The 22,722-nt window shown below is 46.0% G+C and overlaps 1 protein-coding gene across 2 annotated transcripts in view; it reads right to left on the bottom strand.

Annotated features, from left to right (window-relative positions):
- Positions 1–22,722, bottom strand: part of PCSK5 (proprotein convertase subtilisin/kexin type 5) — a 1,065,339-nt gene that overhangs the window by 429,089 nt on the left and 613,528 nt on the right. For both annotated transcript variants that reach the window (XM_086961287.1, XM_086961288.1), the window contains exon 7: positions 10,132–10,304. In XM_086961287.1, coding sequence (XP_086817413.1) covers positions 10,132–10,304 — 173 coding nt within the window. The remainder of the gene's footprint in view (positions 1–10,131; positions 10,305–22,722) is intronic.

Here is a 22,722-nt window from a genome sequence, read left to right as displayed (position 1 = left end):
AGCTGGTCCAGCAACCTGGGAAGGATAAAGCTGTGTGTCCCTTTTGCTTAAGGTGACCTCTGACCTTTTTGCATTTACTTACAATCTGCTCCAGTTTTTCAGTTAGTAGAAGAACGTTGTTGCTACCGACCTTTAGATTGACTGAGATTCGACATACAAAGGGTCTCCTTCAGTTAATTTTAGGATGCAATAATATATCCATGTGTTATGCAGAAGGGAAATTCTTGGCTGTTGTTCAGAAGTAGTTAATAAAGCTAAAAAAGGCTTGCCGCAATTGGAATATGGAATGGAAGGAGGAGCGGTGATGAGCAGCGAGGAGTGGCGGTGAAGTCCGGAGCGCGGGGAAGAGCGGCGGCTAAGGTAAGGCAAAGGCGGAGGCGGGAGGCAGGCGGGAGGCGGTCTGGGCAATGTCTGGGCGGGCAGAGTAAGGCAAAGGCAAAGGCGAGGCGGGAGGCGGGCGGGAGGCAGTCTGGGCAATGTCGGGGCGGGCGGGGGCCGGGGCGGGAGTGCACCCAAGCCTGAAATGTTGCCCCCAGCCCCCTTCTGCCCCGGGCAACGCTGCTGCAATCCGGAAATGCTGCCCCCAGCCCCCTTCTGCCCCAGGCAACGCTGGGGCGGGCTGCTAGTTTAATATAAGAAACTTTTTTCCTACTTGACTATTCTTTAACTTTTTTTTAATGCAAACTTTATTGGGTTTTTCAGATGTATTTTTACAATCTTATAGCATTTCTGCAAGCCAGATGGTTCTCATGAGTGTGATATTCATATTGCATATGTAGCATAACACGGAAATCTTTACATAAGATATTCAACTAACAGTGTACATAATCCTAATTTTCGAACAAGAGTAGAGTCCTGAGCCGTTTCATTTTAATCATGCATTATAAATGTTGTAACTAAGGCAAACATTAACCCCTTCGATGCTGATGACGAGCTCAGCTCGTCATCAGCCACGGGTGACGTGTGCGGATGACGAGCTGAGCTTGTCATGTAACGCGGTAATTAGAAAACAGCCGCACAGCGCAAAAATAACCGCAGCAGCGATGCGGTTAAGAACCCAATGCAACCCACCTACCCTATCACACCCCTACAAATCCAACACAAAAATAAAGCAAAACAACCAAGCCAATTGCAGCAGTGTAGTGACTACCTGTTATCCCGGTAAAGGTACCAGGTGGTAAACATAACTGATTGTGATAGGGAATAAGGGGATGGGGGGAGACATTAATAATGCAAGGGACTAAAGGGGAAATGAGGGGGGAGCTGGCCAATCCATTCAGAGGACATCTACCAACAACTCAGGCATTATATGAAAGAGTATCCATTATCTGCTCCGCTATTCGGGTGTGGCGGTTGTGAGTCCACTGCCGCTTCCTCCACATCCGTCCGAAATAGTTCTATTAATTGAGCGCAGTCTAAGGATATTGGACGTTTACGTAATCCTCTGTACTCTTCTCGTTGTAGAGACTCCCTCTCTGCAGAAGCCCAACAGATGACCTCTTCCCTACAGTTACCTATACGCGGGGGCGAGCGAGATTTCCAACGCTGTGTAATCAGCCTTTTGGCAATCATCAGGGCTAAGCCCGCGAAGCAGCGCAGCAGCTTCTATTTTTGGGGGATTGGGAAAAGCCCAAAAGGCATGCCTCTACAATGTCCCAAGGTGTGCGTTCTGTCAATAAAAATTCTGTATGATCTGACTCCAAAACTCCTGCCATGCTGGGCAGGGCCACAACATAGGAATAAAGTCAGCTTCTTGAGCAGGGTATCTGGGGCACGTCGGAGAGGCAGCAGTGGACCTTTTATGTAGCGTTTTCGGGGTGAGGTTGGCTCTAGGTACAATAAATAATTGTATTCCTTTCAGCCGACAATTACGAGATACTTTTCTAGGATGTTCTAATATCAGGGTCCATTCCTTATGTTCTAAGCCTCATGATAGTACTGTTTCCCATTTTTGTCGGAACCATTCTTTTACTTAAATGGATTTGATTACATGCCTAAGAGATAAAAAACACTTGCATCTATGAAATTATTGCATAAGTTTGCACTGAACTGGGCTGTATTTTTTAAACTGAGATAATGTTAACCCTCTATGGAAATAATAAAACAAGACATGTTCTTGTGGTAGGGGGCTAAGATCTGTTGTTTAAGTTTGAAAAAGGAGAGATTTTAATGTTTTAGACATAGAAGGGTCAGGGTTAAAATGAGTACTTGTTGATTTTAAATGCTCATACATGGGCAGGTAAAGTATATTTATATATTAGGACACAACATTTTTTTTGTCTTAGTTCGAATGTATATCTTTTTTATGATGTGAATTATGGGTGGATCTGAACTGCGTGCATGGCCTTCTTAGGCATGACACCAAACCGTTAATAAACTGAAACTGTCTACATATTTATATGTGGTGACAACCCTCAACCTTTTTGTCCTCTATGAACCAGGTGATTTACTTGTATTTGGCATCCATCAGGCGTACCACTTTGGTTTTAGTTAAGTTAAATTCTAACCCTTGGTGGTACATATAGCTTTTCGGGGCATTCATGTTTCGTTGCAGGCCTATTCGCATCGGACTCAAAAGAACAATGTCATCTGCATGCTGTAGGAAACCTAATTTCTCAGATGCCAAGGTTGGGGGACAGCTGTTGACTTGTGGGAGGGATCGTGCAAGGTCTGCTAGATGTAAGCTATGCAGACTTGGGCGAGTACGCATCCCTGTTTCAGGCTGTTCATTATGGCAATTTTGTTCTTACCTTTGCTGCCGTCTCCTATTTTGACCTGCGCCCAAGTTTTTTAGTACAGTGCTGTAATTGCCCTCAATATATCTTTCGGGATGCCCCATGCTTCCAATTTTGCCCTGAGAGGGCTGCAAGGGACCACGTCACAGGCAGACTTTAGGTCAATGAAACACGCAAACAAACACGTTTTTCTCCATTAGGCTTTCTCTAACTAAGAGGGTTAGTGCTGTTAAGTTCATGAGGGTACCCATGCCTGGGCTGAATCTAGTTTGTATTCGTTTTAGAACAGATTTTCATTGACCCATGCTTGCATATGTTAGAGTGGAGATGGCACATAGTTTTGCTTCTATGCCAATAAGAGCGATTAACCTATAGTTGTTTGGTGAGGCTGTAATTCCATTCTTGTAGATGGGTTGAAAGATGTTACCTTTCCATGCATCTAGGATGCTGTTTGTGTGAAAGATTTGATTGAAGAGAGGTGCAAGATGATGAGCCCAGTGGGTTGTATCCTGTTTAAAGAGGGCGTTGAGGAGTCAATTCGGATTTGCGGCCCCTGCAGCCTTCAGCTTCTTCAACACGTTTACTAGTTATTCAATGTCTGCAATTAAAACTACATTTTTCTTGTGGTTTCTTGTAAAACTTTCGGTTTCTACAGGGTATGCCTGGCCACCCTGAGTTATGTGTACTCGTTTCGCCTTTGACCGGATATCCTTCATCCACGCCGTTGATGGCGGGCAGTGAGTACATTGCTCGAATATGGGCTTCCCAGGATTCCACCGCAATACTTTCATTTTGATGTCTGCCTTTTCAGACAGCAACCCAGTTACCACTTCCCAGAATTCTTTGCTATTTGGCTGCTTGCTGGACCATAAAAGCTTATTCCAGATTCCTCTTGGTATCTTCTTTTTGTTGTCCAGAATTCTGTGTGATATTGTGATCTCAAGGTTCGCAATGTGGTTTTATCAAGCCACTTCTCTGAGTTTTTAGCTTGCATAGCCCGCTGCTCTACAAGATTGATCTTCCTGAACCCCATTTTTATTCGTACTGTCAAAGATCTTCGATGGTTGTTATCTGGCTAGGAATTTTTTGAGTGAAGTTGAAATAAGGGTTGCCCATTCTTTATCACATTCACATGCTGCGATCTTTACTTCTTCAAGGTTTTCTGTTACTCTTTCTACCGCTTTTAATGGTCCTGCACAACTGTAGAATTCAGCCATTACCTCCTCCATCCCAGATATGTGCATTTTAGTCTTTTTAGGCTGTAAGTGACTGGGGGGGTGATTAGACCATTTGTTGAACGCAGCTGGTTGAACTTACAACATAACCTGAGAGTTAGTGGAAAATTATCACTTTCTGTCCATGGAATAATGTTAAATTGGCGCACCAGTGGCAAGACTGCATCACTTATCAGCATGAACTCTATTGTTGAACTGGTTCTACCACAAATGTAGGTGATTGATGCTGGGATGTTCTCCTTAGAGTTGCCATTTAAGATCTTTAGACCTTATTTTTTCCAACTGCTGCCGTACGCTAATGCCACCAAGTTGGTTGGCCCCTATTTTGCTGCCTTGACTTAAGTTTGTGTTGAAGTCCATAGAAATGATAACATTGACTGCAGATGTAGATTCTGTAGGGTCTTTGCTAATTTAAACAATATTGCCATGTTTTCCACTTTTCATGGATGAAGAGTGATTTCTGAGCGGGTCTGTCTTTTTTGTGTACTAGCTTGGTTGCTTGTATCAAGTTCACTCCACAATCAAATGTTTCTGAAACCCGATTAAACTTTGTGGAGTAATACGTGGACAGGCCCACCCTGGAATGCCTGAAATTTGAGGATTTTTAACCTGGAATATGATGTTCCATGTAGCCAACAATTGACGGCTCTAGGTTCCAGGCTTCCGGATAAAATTTTGGGAGAAATTACATTGCGTCTCCATCTTGTAGTAGGTTCTCAAAGCCATGGGTGTTCCAAGAGCTTTTGTCAATATAGTCTGGATCACAGGGGTTATGCGGACATGGGTTTTCCAAGTGCAGATGAGAGTGCAGTCTGGATACGTCACATGGCTATTGCTGTCAGGGCCAGTTAGTTACTTGGACATTGGGGTGCCGTGGCCAATCCTGGTTTGCATCTGCCTTAACGTCTTGCTGAAGTTGCTGCTCCTGACAAATTGTGATCACTTCTTGTTTCTAAACTATTGTTATATTTTCCAAGTTTGGTGGATTCCGGACAGCCCCAACCCCCCTCTCTTTGGGACCGAGCTCCTTATTTCAGGGAAAACTGACTTCTGGAGTGTGTTTCTTGAATTTGTGGGCAGTAGTGGACCTGGGTATCCTAGCAGTTCGATCTTTTGTACCTCTATACCACACGCTTAGAAGATTTCCCGCTGTCCCAGTAATTGAAGCACTATATCGGAAGAGGCCCAAGTTGTTGCTGTTGTCTCTCCATTACATCTACAGGGTTGAGGTTTGAATTCTATTGTTATGAGATCTGAGGAAGTAAAATACTTGAGCTCCCTTATTTCCATTAACTTTATGAAGGCTCCGCTGTTTGAAGTTTCAAATGCCCCTATTTATGTGTAGGTCGGTATTAACAATAGTTTTGTGGCTGGTGACCCCCAGGTTGTCACTTGCATTTAGGCTTGTTTCTCTGATTAGGTCAGTAGTTGGGCATGCTGGGCTCAACCAACTGCAAATGTAGCCCCTCAGTGGCTTTTCTCTATGGTCTAACTTGCAGTCCTGTTCATCTTCTGTCTATAGCGCCAAGACGCCTCGGCATAAGTGATCTTAATAAATAATTCAGTCAGTCAGTCTGTCTGTAAGCGTGCCTGCAGTGGTATATGTGTAATGTATGCCTCTTGCAGTGTCTGAGTGTTCCTTCCTCCCCTTATTGGAGTCCCCCTTACATACTAACAATTTTTGCTGCTTCTTGCTGTCTAGACCGCTTGGAGATGGTAACTATGGTGCAGTTCAGGCATTTGGCTTGAAGCCTATTTTCTTTGTTTTCCTGTAGTATAATGGATATATACCAACTGCCTGGCAATCCCTGCACCATGTCGTGATCCTTGATGGGCGGTGTTGGATTTTGTGTGCACTCGGCTGCGTACAGGGAGGACATTGTGCAATCACTAGCCCTTAAATGATTTCCCGGGGCATTTAAATTGTTTTTGTCTCTTTGCTTTTGGGGTTCTCTGTGTTTGCGGCAGCTTTAGTACTATATTGAGCTGCAAAATGCTGTTTTGTTGTGCTGCTTTACCTTTCTTGCAAAATTTTCTTTGCCTTTTCCTTTTAGTGAAATCTGAACCATCTTTTCAATTTCCTAGGACGTAGTTATGGGAGCTGCTGTTTCCAGATCCACGGCTGCTAGGTTGACCCTGCCTGCACCTACTATTGCTTGCTGTGTGACGTTTCATTCTCTGCTAGACCATAATAGCCTGGTTGCACAGGGTCTGTTAGATTCTGCCAAAGATGACTGGTCCCCTGTTGCTTGTGCGCCGGTAGTAGGTGTTGTATCTTTTGAGTCATATTCTAGGACCCACTGCATTTCAAGAGGTCTTGTTGCTTGTGTTCTTACTTCCAGCAAGATGTTTTTGAGAATTGATGAAGGATCTGCAATTTGTCCCCTAGATTTCCACGTTGGCATACAACTTGCCAAGTGTAATTATGATTTAAGGCTCTCTGTATCAGCTCATTGAGTGCTTGCGGTTTCTTGTCAGTGCCCACTATGTGTACTGCCAAGATGCTGAGAAGGTCTACCTGATATTTCATTCAGTCTGCTTGATGACGGATTGCTGATGACATTGCCTCCATTGTAGGCAGGAGTGCCCCCCATGATCCAGCAGAGACATCAGTGTTTGCAATTTCTGATGCTGCTGCTCCTGATGGTTCCAAACTTGAAGAAATGTTTGCTCTTCCTGGGGCATTAGTGCTGTTGGTAGAAACCACCTTCTGCTGAGGCATGTTGATTGGGCGTGAGGGAGGCTTAGCCTTAAAGGTAAATTTGTCTTTGGCTGCAGAGCTACTGTTGCAGACTAAAAACAGGCTTAGACAGCCTGTTATTTCCATTTATCGACTTGCCCCTGGCAGTGGAGCTAGTAGTGGAAAAAGTGGATTTTGTTTTGTGTTATGTCGACGTCATGCATGGTTGAAGATATTTCTGTGAATTCTACCAATGGCTGATCTTGCAATTCGGGGGAGCTAAGCTGAGCCATGCGGTTGAGTGGGTCAAAACTTGGACTGAGGAAGCCCCAGTTACTTAGGATGGAAAGGTTCAGGGATAAGAATGATGCTGCTGAACTGATTTTATGTACTTTTACCTTTGTTGTGCTGGTATTTGCACTTTTTGGTTGGTCACCTCTTGTAAGTTTTATTTCTCTGTGAGACTTTCGCTCCCTGATTTAGATCCCAAGTTGGCTAGCGCTGGTCATGTGCAGATAGTTGTAGTAATTACGTTGTCTAAATTTTTCGAAGTTAGAAAGTTTGATATTCTGTACTCCTCCTTTTCTATCACAGTTGTGATTTTACCCTTTTTTGAGTTTTGATTTGATGGAGATGGTTCCAAGTAAATTACTTCTACTTCAGACATAATACTAAATCATGCGTTCTTGTCCTCTTTAGAGCCTTTTTGCTTGACCTGGCCTGGGTCCACCCTTGTTTTGCTCATCTGCATTGTTATCCATTTCTCCCTTCGGCCCTTTTCCGTGTGAGTTTTTGCAGTATAATGCTGTTTTATACTGAGGTTTGTTCCCTTCCTAGTGGCTTGATAAAGGACCTTTGGGTGCCACCTCGCCTCCCCTCACGCGAACTTTCAATGGTTGTAGAGGTGTGCTTGCCCGTACCTTGCTGCTCTTGTTATCTGTACTGGTGTACAGCTAGGAGAGGCCAAGAGAGAGGTGGGGCTAGCCAGAGGTCAATCAGTCCAGATGGGCCTGGCTGCTCCTTTGTGAGGCATACCATGAGCCCGGGTGCTGGATGCAGGGAGCAGATGCAATGCCTCTCTTCGATAGCCGGCATAGCTACCTTCTCCACCGCTCCTGTCTTGCCGCACTGTCCCTAACAGCAGGCCATGACTCTGGTTTCCTAAAAGAGGCCGCAGCAGCAACGTAAAAGTGGTGAAAGCAGTGAAAAAAACAATGGTAGTTTCAGCAGCCTGCTAGCAGCACTCTCACTACAGTAGCAGGCTCCTCTCGCATGGTTGCTGCATTAGCATTCATGTTTGCTGCCTCAGCTCCGCACTCCCAACAGGGGAGTGTGCTTCCACGTCCCACGTATGGAAATTGAGCATCAGTAAATAGTTGTTGGTCCACTCCTGAGATACAGTATTAGTATTTAATTTTGCTCCCCACTGTTTCTCTGTGGGCCAGCCAGACTTCCTACAGTGAGAAAAGGTTTTGGGTGCTAGTCACTGTAAGGACATGTTAACAATACATTTCTTAACGTCCAGGTTTTAAATACCATACACCCTGCCCTTATGGGGAACAAGGCTCACATAGGGGCTACTTACTAATATTCAAAAGAGGTTTTTAAGTGTCAAAAGAGATTTACTTTGACAGGTCACAGTGCTGCATACACACAGTCAGGCTACAATGGTAGACCCTGAAGTGATGTTTGCACTGCCACTATAGTGAATGGCGCAATAAGTGCTGCAGTTCACTAGTGGAATTTAACTTCCAGTCCCTGGGTACATTTGGTACCCAGGGACTGAAAGTTAAATACCACTAGTAGAGTGCAGCATGTATAGGCAAGTTAAATATACATATCAGAAGTATGCCAAATAAACTATTTTTAAAAGGGAGCGCACGGTACTACACCACTTCTTAGCAGCGGTAAAGTGCAAAGAGTTCTAAAGTCAGCAAAAATATAAGATTCAGCAAAAGGCAGAACATTTTAGGTGACAATGTAGATTTATTACATACAGGTAGGGAGAACATAGTGCAACCTGAAATCTGCCTACCTTGGATAATGCCAGATAAAGTAATAAGAAAATGGGTAATATGATGTTGATCTAATGCTTACAATTGCAAAACTTGCAACATTGCCCCAAATTAGTAATCTGTAACAATGCCCAGTTTAAAAAACTCTACTGCACATGGAGCAACACAGGGGCACCTCAAAGGTGGATACACCCTTGGGGCAGGATGAGTTAGTCCTGTTATATCAAATGGAGAATATTCACCCATGAGGAGCCCCCATTGTGGTCTGCAAAACTAAATCAAGGCTATCATATAAGAAGAGTACTAATTATGTAGATCTAAGAACTGCATTCCTAATCTTCCCTAGGTTAGCTGTCTCTACATAAGTAAGACTTAAGTAAGCCCATAAGAATATACACTAGTACCCAACAAAACAAACACAGGAGTGCAAAGCAAAACCATCACAAATATTAGCACATAAAAAAAAAGTACCAGTCGTTGACCCCAAAAATGGCAACGGTTTGTTTTCTATCCTTGATCTTTATTGTTAGATGCAAATTAGAGTTACTATGCACACATGACAATAAATGTGTATTAAAGATATACCAACTGTACAAGATGTACAAACCAGAAGTCCATCATGAAATGTTGTAATGACAGATATGATTGTATTATGTATAACTAAAACTAATAAAAAAAGGTTAAAACAACGTGAATCAGTTAGACAGCCATGTTGCAACAATGTGGCATGGAATGTCTACTAAATCCTAAAGAGCATCACAAAGTATACAGGATAACCAATTAAATAATAATATACCTCTTTGAGCAGCACCGATTGGTATTTCTCTTACTTAAAATGAAAAACGCCACAGATTTGGGAGCTAAAGAAAATAGAGCATGCAATCAATAGAAGGAATTAACCTTTTCTGTGGCCACAACATCACTTGGGAAGCCCCATCATTTGAAACAGCTCCATTTTAGACAGAATGAGATCCGAAGTCTGTGCTTCCCTTAATTTTTCTCAGGTATACATATAGCTCCAACATTTCGTCAACCACACATCAATGTTAGGTAAAATAACATCTATATAATTGATAGATTAAAATGTTCTTAGTAGTTTTCTTTATGCAACTATCAGTGCTCACTTTTACATTAGTACAAAATGTAAAATGCAACCAAAGAAATAACTGGAAAAAAACTGACGCTTTTGAATTAGATAAATTATAATGATCCTTCACACTGAATGCCAGTGTGTCTTGGAAAAATTTAGTTTACCATATATTGCAAAGGCTACTGAAAAGAATAGTGAAAACAAGCAACGAATTGGAAAAGCAATCTACCTACGTCCCTCATGTGTCAGATGCAAAATTGACCATACAAGTGGTATATCAGTACAAGATAAATATTTTATAGGATAACAGGATTTGAAGGAATTATACACTTCGGTGTCTGGAAAAATCAATAATTGGTTGCCACCATCAACTTACCATCCGGATACCATTTTCAAAGGCCTGGCGGGCTAGGGACGCAGGCCCGTCCACTGTTTTGCCATCATCGTCTGGGCCCCAGCTGGCACTGTAAATGTGTATGTGCTGTGGATTCAAGCTGAGAGACTTTGCTTCCACCATATCTGTGACGTCACCATCCAGCATGCGCACCCCTTAATCAACAAAAAAAAATAAGAGGGCTTGCTTAAGTACAGTGCTTCTAAGGAACACAGAAAGAAATGACAGTATAAGTTAATAGCTTTGGCTGTTGCTTTTCTGTGTTTTTACATAGACAGACGCAAACAAAGGGGTAATAAATGGACTGCTGCATAAGCAAACAAAAGCGCACTATTGCAGTAAACCTACACTGGAAGACTGTTACATTGCTGAAAAACACTGACCTACAATTTACACAATTAAGCAGATAAGGTAAGTACATTTATAACGAGCATTTGCAATGCAGTAGGTCTCGCATTTACTTGAGCTTGAGTTATTGGCAATGTAAATGACAATGCATTTTATTTATGATTTGGTTTTTAAAAAATAAATAGAAAGGCATTGTCATTTACAATGCCAATAGCTTGAACTCGCGTAGAGGTGAGACGTATTGCATTGCAAATGCTTGCTCAGGGAGAAGGGAGAGTAAAGTCCAATTCAAAAGTGTGGCTAGAAGAGATAGAGATGAGAAGAAAGCGCTATGGGCAGAATGATAGTAAGGGAGAGATAATAATGGCATGGAAGAAGTAAAGCTGGAGACACAGGACAGGGATGGACTGAGCGAAGGAACGGCCAAGTAAGGGGTCTGCGAGAGGCAAAGAAGATGATGTCACACAACAGGAAGGTACCAATGGAGGTGGCGGCGGGGTGGAGAGGGCAGAGAATGAATCCAGAAAAATCTTAAGGCAACGTTGGATGAGGCGAGGAAAATTAAGAAGGAGAGACAGGTGGGCTACTAGTAGTCAAGTCAAGTCAAGTCAAGTCATAACATTTATATAGCGCACTACATACCCAGAGGGTTTCAAGGCGCTTAGGGAGGGGAGGTGGATTATTTGTCAAAAATCCACGTTTTAAGCTGCTTTCTGAACGCTAGGTGATTCTGGGTGAGGCGGAGGTAAGAGGGGAGTGAGTTCCATGTTTTGGCAGCAAGGTATGAGAAGGATCTGCCTCCCATGGTGGACTTGTTGATGCGAGGTACAGTGGCGAAGGCTTGGCTGGAAGAACGAAGTTGGCGGGAGGGGGTGTAGAAGGACAGTCGAGAGTTGAGGCAATCTGGTCCGATGTCGTAGAGTGATTTGTGTGCGTGGGTAAGCAGTCGGAAGGTGATCCTCTTATTGACGGGTAACCAGTGGAGGTCTTTAAGGTGACCAGAGATGTGTTCGTTGCGTGGGATGTCTAATATGAGCCTGGCTGAGGCGTTTTGGATTCGTTGTAGTTTCTTCTGGAGGTTAGCGGTGGAACCTGCGTAGAGGGTGTTTCCGTAGTCCAGTCGGCTCGTGACTAGAGCGTGGGTGACTGTTTTCCTTGTTTCGGAGGGGATCCAGCGAAATGTTTTTCTGAGCATGCGAAGAATGTTGAAGCAGGAAGAGGATACGGCGCTGACTTGTCTGTTCATTGAGAGTGAAGAATCCAGGATGACGCCTAGGTTCCGTGCGTGGTCTGTCGGGATGGGTGCTTTTCCAAGGGCTTCCGGCCACCAAGAGTCGTCCCATGCAGAGGGGGATTTACCTAAGATGAGGACTTCTGTTTTGTCTGAATTCAGTTTCAGACGGCTTTGTTTCATCCATTCGGCGACTTCTTTCATTCCTTCGTGTAGGTTAGTTTTAGCGGTGCTGGGGTCCTTGGTGAGAGATAGGATCAGTTGAGTGTCATCCGCGTAAGAGATGATGTTGAGGTTGTGTTGGCGGGCGATGGCCGCGAGGGGGCTCATGTATACGTTGAAGAGGGTGGGACTGAGTGAGGATCCTTGTGGTACGCCGCAGATGATTTCAGAGGCCTCGGACTTGAATGGTGGGAGGCGGACTCTCTGGGTTCTTCCGGTGAGGAACGAGGTGATCCATTCCAGTGCCTTTCCTTGGATTCCGATGTTTCTGAGGCGTTGTAAAAGGGTGCTGTGGCAGACTGTGTCGAAGGCTGCAGAGAGGTCGAGGAGGATGAGGGCGACTGTGTCTCCGTTGTCCAGTAGAGTTCGAATGTCGTCTGTTGCTGCGATGAGGGCGGTCTCAGTGCTGTGTTTGGCTCGGAAGCCAGATTGTGAGGGGTCGAGAGATTTGTTGGCTTTGAGGAAGGCGGCGAGCTGTTTGTTGACAGCCTTCTCGATGACTTTGGCCGGGAATGGAAGAAGCGAGATGGGGCGGTAGTTTTTGAGTTCGGTGGGGTCTGCTGTTGGTTTTTTCAGGAGGGCGGTGAGTTCAGCGTGTTTCCAATCTTCTGGGAAGGTAGCGGAGTTGAAGGAGCAGTTGATGACGTCTCGGAGGTGCGGAGCTATGACGGAGTCTGCTTTGTTGAAGATGTGGTGGGGGCATGGGTCTGTGGGGGATCCAGAGTGGATGGAATTCATCAGGCGGATGGTGTCCTCAGTGGAGATTGGGTTCCAGGCGTTAAGGGTGTTGATGGGGGGAAGATGGTCAGCTGGTGGTAGGGTGGGTTGGCTTCCGGGTTGGTTATCAAAGCTGTTGTGGATGTCAGCAATCTTGTTGTGGAAAAAAGAGGCTAGGGAATCGCAGAGGGTTTGAGAGGGGGTGATGTCGTTGGAGTTGGTCGAGGGGTTGGAAAATTCCTTGACGATGTTGAAAAGTTCCTTGCTGTTGTGGGCGTTGTCGTCAAGTCGATCTTTGAATGTTGTTTTCTTGGCTTTTCGGATCAGTTGGTGGTGAGTACGGATGGCGCTTTTGAAGGCGTCCTTGTTGCTGGTGGATGGGTCTTTTTTCCAGGCCTTTTCAAGGGAGCGGCACAGTTTCTTGGATTTCTTGAGGTCGTCGTTGAACCATGAAGCCTTTTTGATGCCAAGTTTGTGTTGACGTTTTTTCAGTGGTGCTAAGGTGTCGGCGGTGTTGGATAACCAAAGGGTGAGGTTGGAGGCGGCTTCGTTGGCGTTAGAAGAGGGGGCTGGGGAGGTTTGAAGGAGTGATGTGGAGATCTGCTCTGTGGTGATTTTGTTCCAGTTTCTTTGTAGAGTTGGTTGGAGGTGGATGATGGGTTTCGGCTTGTTGTAGGTGAAGTGAACGCAGCTGTGGTCAGTCCAGAGGAGATCTGTAGTGTGGCTGAAGGAGACATGGTTGCTGGAGGTGAAGATGGGGTCGAGAGTGTGACCTGCGATGTGGGTGGGGGAAGTGACCAGTTGTTTAAGTCCGAGGTTGGCGAGGTTGTCTAAGAGGGTGGCAGTGTTGCGGTCGTTGATCTTTTCAAGGTGGAAGTTGAGGTCTCCCAGAAGGATGTAGTCTTTGGAGGGGAGCGCGTGTGGGGTGATGAAGTCCGTGATGTCTTCACTGAATTTTGCGCGTGGCCCTGGTGGTCTGTAGAGGAGGGTGCCTCTGAGTGTGGTCTTGGGGTCGATGTGGATCTGGAAGTGAAGGTGTTTGGAGTTGGCGAGGTTGGCATCAGAGCTGGTTGAGATGCGGATTGTTTTCTTATGGACGATAGCGATTCCACCTCCTGTATGGTCGGTGCGGTCCTTGCGTGTGATCTTATAGTCATCAGGGATAGCGATGGCGATGTCAGGGGCGGAGGAAGCGTTCATCCATGTTTCCGTTAGGAAGGCGACGTCTGGAGAGATGGTGTCTAGTAGGTTCCATAGGTCAATGGCGTGTCTGTGGACCGATCGGGTGTTGAGAAGGATGCATTGTAGGTGGTTGGGGTCGGGAATCTGTGGTGTGGTCGTAGCGGGGATGTTGTCGGTGCCGCTGAATTTGCAGGAATAACAGGAGAAAGGGCCATGGGTGTGTCCGGGAGCGGCTTGGACGCAGGTGGGGGCGCGGCCGGGGTTCAGGGCTAGGAGGGTGGCGGCATCGTAGGCAATGCGGGGGGACTGGGCAGCGCGAGGGGCAGGGGGTATGGCGCTGGGCACGGTCCAGGCGCGGACGGGCGTAGACGGGCTTACCTTTGGCGCACCTTCGGCGCGAACTGGGCGCGGTCGCTGCGCGTGAACGCTGCGCGCGGAAGCAACTGTCATAAATGGATGGTGGAGGGGGAGGGGCGAGGGAGGGTCCGATGGGAGGCGGGTGCGTGGTGGAGGGGGCGGGCTCAGGGCAAGACAACAACAACAGCACAGCAAATGGCGGCTGCAACGCGAGGGCAGACCGGGTTGGGGGAGATGCGGAGGTAATTGGCAAAAGTATATTTTAACAGAATACACAGTGAACAAATACAATAACAATTGAGCGCACAAGCAGGCAGGCAGGCACGTTAAAGCGCTAAGTGAGGCCAGCAGCGCTATGCAGGCTAGCGTGCAGATACAGTGGAGCAAGCAGCTTCAGGCGATAGGAAAGCTCACCAGCGTAGAGCACACGATATCAGGCAGCTTTGAGAAGGAGGCAGCGAGGGCAGAAGGGAGCGACCGTTCCCAACGTAGTTGAGGCGGTCACAGCGCTAGAGTGGACAGGGGTGAGCCAATACTCTAAGTGGGAGGGAGGGTCCGATGGGAGGCGGGTGCGTGGTGGAGGGGGCGGGCTCAGGGCAAGACAACAACAACAGCACAGCAAATGGCGGCTGCAACGCGAGGGCAGACCGGGTTGGGGGAGATGCGGAGGTAATTGGCAAAAGTATATTTTAACAGAACACACAGTGAACAAATACAATAACAATTGAGCGCACAAGCAGGCAGGCACGTTAAAGCGCTAAGTGAGGCCAGCAGCGCTATGCAGGCTAGCGTGCAGATACAGTGGAGCAAGCAGCTTCAGGCGATAGGAAAGCTCACCAGCGTAGAGCACACGATATCAGGCAGCTTTGAGAAGGAGGCAGCGAGGGCAGAAGGGAGCGACCGTTCCCAACGTAGTTGAGGCGGTCACAGCGCTAGAGTGGACAGGGGTGAGCCAATACTCTAAGTGGGAGGGAGGGTCCGATGGGAGGCGGGTGCGTGGTGGAGGGGGCGGGCTCAGGGCAAGACAACAACAACAGCACAGCAAATGGCGGCTGCAACGCGAGGGCAGACCGGGTTGGGGGAGATGCGTAGGTAATTGGCAAAAGTATATTTTAACAGAACACACAGTGAACAAATACAATAACAATTGAGAGCACAAGCAGGCAGGCAGGCACGTTAAAGCGCTAAGTGAGGCCAGCAGCGCTATGCAGGCTAGCGTGCAGATACAGTGGAGCAAGCAGCTTCAGGCGATAGGAAAGCTCACCAGCGTAGAGCACACGATATCAGGCAGCTTTGAGAAGGAGGCAGCGAGGGCAGAAGGGAGCGACCGTTCCCAACGTAGTTGAGGCGGTCACAGCGCTAGAGTGGACAGGGGTGAGCCAATACTCTAAGTGGGAGGGAGGGTCCGATGGGAGGCGGGTGCGTGGTGGAGGGGGCGGGCTCAGGGGAGTAGGGGGAGGGGGCACACAAGAAGCTCAGAAGACAGATGACCAAAAGCAAGTGCGATGGAAGTTAGAGAGAAGAGCAAGGTGGGAGGGAGGGAGTCTAGAAGCGGAGGGTAACGGAGAATGGTGGGAAAAAGGCAGGGATAAGTAGGTAGCGCAGTAGTCGGAGCAGAAAGCAGCAGTAGATGGCGCAAAGCATGAGAGTTTAGCGGGGTAAGAGGGCCGACCACAGGAAAGAGGTCCGAGAGGAGAGAGGCAAGCGTGGGAGGGAAGAAGATAAGGCTGAGTGGAGGGCATAGGCAGGAAACCAGGGGCAGGAGGAATAGGGGGGCAGAGATGGACAGTGGGGCACGGCACATAGATACGGTTTAATAACATAGTAATTCCTTGGAGGGAACCTATTCTTCATTCTGCAACATTGGAACACAAGGGAGGTGGAGCTGAAAGGCCAGGGTCAAACTGTGCATCTGAATGAAAAGCTGTGTCCGCGTGGGGAAGCAGGGCACAGAGCGGGGCAATGAGAGGGTGGAGAGGTGGCACAGAGGAAGGGGGCACAGAGAAAATGGGCCAGACAGACTCTGGACGTTTAACATCAACTGGCTGGGACTTATGATTTAAAACCAAGCATTAGCAAAGCCAAATGGTTTGGTTTTAATGCACCAACGCATAGAAACACAGGCAGTCATACTGCTTACGCGCATTGCATACACAACTGATTATCACATTACTGGCTTTTTTAATGCAGGGAAAAAGAAGTAATAAAGGAGGCCTTTGGGTATAGAAAGCATGTAGTAGGCGATGAGTTAAATGTGAGAGCGTGAAAATCGAGTGCAGTTTTCAGATGCAAAAGCAACCTTCATGCATCCGATGGAAGTACTTCCATGAAGGGGCACCGAAACAGCAAACCGCCAACGCCACGAGGTGAGAATTAAACTCCTCTGTAAGGAGATAACACCCAGTCTGTACGTATTTTAAAGAATTGCTAACAATAGGTAGCTGATAACCGCGCTGTCAGACAGACTTAAAAATACAAAACACTTTGCATGGAATGGAAACAGAATGCAGGTGGCGAGGCTAGTGTTAGCTCAGTGCTTCTCAAGCGACCATCAGCACCACGGTACGGGGGGGTGCAAGGGATTGGAAGCACACATTACCTTAATGACACACGGTGGCGACCAGCACATACCATCAGCACGCGCACGTCACCAGCCAAGTGCCACCCTCTTGTGTAATTAAATGCCGTCACAGATGCCCATGGGGTGCAGAAACCGCAGAACAACCACAGCAGCAACACGTCTGGGTTCAAGAGCAGAGCAATGTCTGAGGGTACAAAGCTCCGTCTTGTTAATGCTGTCATGAAGTTTTCAGTTTGCAATCGAGAAGTCCAGGCGCGTGCACATGCCCTGTCCGGGCCCGTGCAGGCGTGGCAAAGAGGAGTCCAGGCGCATGCACATGCCCTGTACGGGAGGCACGCCAAACGAAGACACGGCGGAAGCGCTGCTCTAGGGCATCGGTGGCTGACCTGTTGCACTGCTGGAGGACTTGGCTGCTCACGCGGGACACATAGGTGAGTGTGCAGCGGCATGGGCAGGCTGCGGGTGTGAGGGCCGACCATGTTAGGACACAGCCTGAAGGTCCTGTGTTGAGCTCATGCCGTGCATGAGCAGAATCTCCAGTCAGGGTGGGCAGGGCCTAAGGGAGACTGGGCAGACACCAACCCCGCTTCCAAAGAAGCGGGACACAAAACCAACGACAATAGATCTCGCCAAGGCAAAGCAGCGCATGCGAGACCTAAAAAGACACAGAACAGAGGGCTAACTTCAAGAGAAATAACAGGGAAATCTGTGGCAAAATGTAAAAGAAATCAAGTAGCACCTTTTAGGAGTGTGCTATACAGGTTTTAAATGAAACAAGAACAGCCTTGCACTACATTTCCACGCAATAAAATTGGCAAAGGGCCCATTAATAACTGGTTCGTGGCTGAAGGCCAAACATTCTGCTATTAGACACAATTAGTCTTCGTGGTGATGGACGTGCGCCTCTATCCTGAGTGTCTAAATGTCATGTCTGGATTCCTATTGCTGATTTTTCTTGTCATAGGCAAGCACAGATCATGCATGTGTTCCATAGCACAGGCCTGTCTCATGGACTTTCGTCAAAAAAGATTCCCTTTGGGCACCTTATACTTGAAATGACAATTCTCTCAATCACATAGGACAAATGTTTAAAAAAAAAACATATACTAAACTGTAGAAGCAATGCAACCAATATAACAATAAAAACACTATTATAAAATAATCCTGCACAGTTTATTCATATACATTGAAACACAATTAAAATTGGGAAACTGACATTATTTGAAGAAGGAAAATTACATACAAAAAATCATAAACTTCCTATCAATAAAAAGGAGATACAAAACAGAAAATTAATTCAGCCAAAAGGTCAGAATTATCCTCAGTTCATGTAAGGTGTATATCTCCTTTAGCATCGACGCGTTTCGGTGGATACTAGCATATGACCACCTTCATCAGGATTACATGTAATGTCTCCCCAATAGTTCTCTAATCCAATTGAATTAAGACCCTTCCAACCTTGGGGTATACACCTCCTATTCAGGTAGTTCTCGTCCAGCGAGAATGAAGATTTTCATTTAAAACATATGGAGCATACAATTCTTGCTCGCTAATCCAATCGTGCTTGCACCGAAATTCATTCCAATTAGATAGAGATATGGGCAAATAGTATTTCACACTCTCATCCTCCAAATACCAGTGCTTGTGTATAATGCACAGGAGGCTAGATTTCAAACTTTATATGAAGAACGATGAAAACATCTGCATCTGCACAAATTTTTGACGCATAAGCGTTCTAACGGTTCCACTAATGCACGCGGGAAGATAGAATCTCGAAATGGTGTGGAACGTGACTCGAATAATACACATTAATAACTTCCACCGTTTATAATATTTAAAATCTCTCACAGGGGGTTCGAAGTTACATAGAGCCTTCAACACTTGTGGAGAAGTGTGGCTCAATGATTAGAGCGGCAGACCCTGATGCAGAGGTTTAGCCCGGGACCAGGGTTCAATTCCCCGCCTTGGCGGGTCTTGGGCTCAAAATTCCACGGACCTGATAATTCTCGCCTCGGTGCCTATTCCAATCATGGAGTCCCACTCTGCAACTCTGGGCAATAGCTTGCTTAATCTCCACAACGGCCCCCACAACGCTAAGGATGCCTGGCCTCCACCTTGGGGGCGCCCAGGAGTGGACGCCTCACAGGGAAAGCCAGGATGGGTTCCACAGCGGTATTCGTACAAGCGCCTTGAGACCCTTGCGGGTGAGTAGTGCGCTATACAAATATCAATTTAACACTTCAAATTATGAGCGTATGCCTCCTTAAATCCCAATGTGCAAACGTCCTGCGTGCAGACCCGGTAGCCTCCAAATAGACATGGACTGCCATCTTGTTGTAGCAGGATGGGCACCCAAAGCGCAATCCTTATAGTGATGAAAGACTCATTACTGCCTAGACCAAGAGATAAGCAGCACAAGTGCAGTGGTGGCAGCATACTGTGTAGTGATCAGTAGGAGTGAACAGCTCCATGTTACCTGTGTCACTAGTTGGAGGCCTACAGGCCACTGTTGTGCACTTAACACACCCCTGGCTAACATCGGTTTGGTTTGTAGCGCTGCACAGTGCATATGTGGTATCCATGAGCTGTGTGTATGTGTGCCTGTGAATAGTACAATGAGGGGATAATGCAGTACTGTGCAGTGCGTGTATATTGTCTGCTTGTGCTGGGTGTATGTGTGCCTGGGACTGGTCTTTTACATAAAGGATGTAGTGTGGTGCATGTGTCTTATATACACCTTCTGGGTGTAGGTGTGCCTGAAAATGGTTCAGTACATGAAAGCTGTAGTACTGTGCAGTGCGTGTACAATATATCCATGTGCTTGGTGTATGAATGTTTGTGAAGGATACATTACATGAAGACTCTGGTTGCATTATAGGTGACCCAGGACTGGATGGGGAAACATGATGAGAGGAGGTAAAGAATCCTTGCAGACAGATTTGTGTATTGGTGCATTCCTGCAATCTGTGTGAGACACAGGGGAGGAAGGTAGAGCCAGGCTCTCCAGGACACTTCAAAGGGTCCTCTTTGATTCAGCAAGAGGTCACAAGGAAGAGGTCTGGGTACACCTCAGTAAGGAGACAGGGCTGATAAGATAATCATAAAGTGAGGCTACATATCACTGTGGCTGACATCCAGATGTGCACCTCTAGTCAATTCCATGGCCTGTATTGTGAGACTGCTTTCTGGAGGAAGAGAGAACAGAGTAGGGGGCATTTGAAAAGAAAGCAGACTGCAATCAAAGACATAGACTCTAAATCACATTGGGTATCGGGGGGGGGGGCAAGCACTATAAAAAGGGGATAAATAGAGTACGAAAATTGTCTATATTGTCAAGTAGCCAGTCGGGCTGTGCAAGGAGAAGGCATTCAAGATTTCTGCCTGTGACCATGACAGGGGGAAAAGGCCCGCTAGTCTCACAGATAGGTGAGGAAACATCACACAGGAAATCCAAGACCACCTGCCCTGAAGCACCAGAGCCTGCCTGCTTGCCATGGCCAATATGCCCTGTGAGTAAGAGGAGAGAGTTGGAGGGAGTGAGGTCCAGTGAGGAATCCTGGCGTGAGGATTCCCTTAGCTAGGTGTGAGGAGACTGCTGCTGCACAGATTGGGTCATTGCCAGAGTTCAGGGAAAGTCTGCAGACACACTATGCCAGAAGATGGCTGGCACGAAGTGAGCAATGATTGTTGCTTTACAAAATGGATCCTTATTATGTCACATTTACTATGCATTTAAACACAGTGGTCAGATGTCAGGTTCTGTCTTCCAAGGGAGCATGATATTTACTTTTCTTTCTCCAACTTCAAAGTGAGGATTTATGTGACAATCTTGCTGTGAACGGAAAGGTTTTGTCTCTAGTACACAACAAAATGTAAATGACTATGAACTGTGCAAATATCTAAGAATATATAAAAATTAGGATAGCACAAATGAAGCAAGCTTTTGTAATTCTGAAGTGTGGTAGAAAATAATATTTTAATACAATTAAAACAAACCAATGCACTAGGTGATGATATTTACAAACATTATCTTTTGTGTGCTGTATTTTTTTATCAGAAGAACTGTAGGTCTGTGTAAATTTAATGGTAATTTCAGTTGCAAATGCGGTGTCTGTAATAGCAGTATGCTACCACCCATGCATACCCCCACACTCTACTCCACTCTACGTCACCCCACGCCACCCCACTAACTTTTAGCCATTATGAACTGCAGCCATTGCTGGTGTACAACAGTGGCTTAAACATAATGCCAATAGTTCTTATGTAGGCGAGACCTATTGACTTTGCCAATTCTTGCTTAATAAAAGCAATTATTTGAATGGCCAATTATTTATTGCTGCTACTGCATGCATTTTGAGTTGTGAGCCTGTGTTTAAACCCCCACCTGTGTCTACTACGCTCTCATGAAGCCTTGGACTGCTCAACCCGTGATACAACTGAGAGTAGAGTGCTGTAGGGGTACTTGGCCCAGTTGCTCAGGACCTGGGCCCTAAGGCATAAAGTGTTAAAGTACTCAACAGGCATGGCTGGACCCAGTAACCCCTGCTTGCCTCGTGGCTCTCTGAATAGGTATTCGACATTTAACATGAGTTTCGTAACAGCTCAGTTGGAAAGCATAAAAGAATTCAGGACTAGTTTGGTCAAAACAACTTGCGATGCTGAAAGATTAAGGCTCATCCTTATGATTGTGATGTGGCCCACACATGGGAAATATGTCACAGTGTGTACACAGCCATGCACCATGAAAGGGATGTACGGAGCAATGAGGTGCCCCAGCCAGAGTAAAATGGAAAGAACCCAACCTACAGTGTGATATTAGGGTCTTGTGTAACAAATGGAAAAAAGCTCATTAATCCAACATGCTTCCAAGTTAAAAGCTGGGATGGCCTTTGGATATGCCTGACATATGTGATAATCTACAAAACATGCAACCTCCCTACCATTGCTATAACTATAGTTCACCAACTGCATACATAATGTGAAAGTCATCTTGCCATTCTAAACACAATGTAACTGGCCTTTTACTTTGTTCAAATTGACTGGTGACCTTACCTTTGCGTCTGCCTTTAAATAAAAATTAAAAAAAACACTTAAAACTCCCCATCAATGCACTACTGGGTCAAGTTGGCTGAGTTCACAAAGTTTCTTCGTGGTCTTAGAGTATCATGGAAGTTTAGTTACTTTACAATGGTACCTGAGGGCTTAATTGGCTTATAAATGTGTGTCGAGGTAATAGGGTAGTGACAAGGTGGCAGCAGTGACTATCACCTGAGGAGAACCACCCTCCAATTAGAATGTTTCTTCACTGAGTGTAAGCCTCACCACCACGAGTTCTAGACTACTGTATGCTGAATTCAAAAGCGCAATCTAAGGATGTGCAAGGTGGTCTGCGCTTCTTAAATCCATCCTAATCAGGATACAAAATTGTTTTTGATAACCGGGAGCAGTGATGATGGCTTCATGAATATATTGTGAAAGCCTTCTGCTGGTTAGTACTTCCAAGAAGTAGGTCATCCAGATTAGGTATGTTTCAGGTCACCAGATCACCTAAAGCCTGGGCCACTGGAATTAAATTATTTTTCAGCCACAGCATTTTTTGCGTAATAATTGATTTAGTGCCCTTGCCACATAATCCACTCTCAGCAGCATCATTTGAATAAGACATTTTCTTTTTACGTCAAACTGATCAAACGTTACTAAACAAATGGCACACATAGTGCTGTGCAGTAACAGATTGTTTGCAAAGGTTAGCTGGTCCCCTTTCAGCTGCTCATTACTGTATTGAAATTTAAAAATGGATACCAATGAGGTGCAACCTTCAGAGATAGTATTAACGTGTGCTAAAATGACAAAAGAAAACGCTATCACCTGTGTACCACATTACACTACATACTTTTCCTTTACTTGCTACATAATTTATTCAATCTCGATGCAC

This window comes from Lissotriton vulgaris, chromosome 3_1 (assembly GCF_964263255.1).
Source record: "Lissotriton vulgaris chromosome 3_1, aLisVul1.2, whole genome shotgun sequence".
Lineage (NCBI taxonomy): Eukaryota > Metazoa > Chordata > Amphibia > Caudata > Salamandridae > Lissotriton > Lissotriton vulgaris.
The sequence above is the reverse complement of the archived record's forward strand: the minus strand, read 5'-3'. Positions and strand labels throughout refer to the sequence as shown.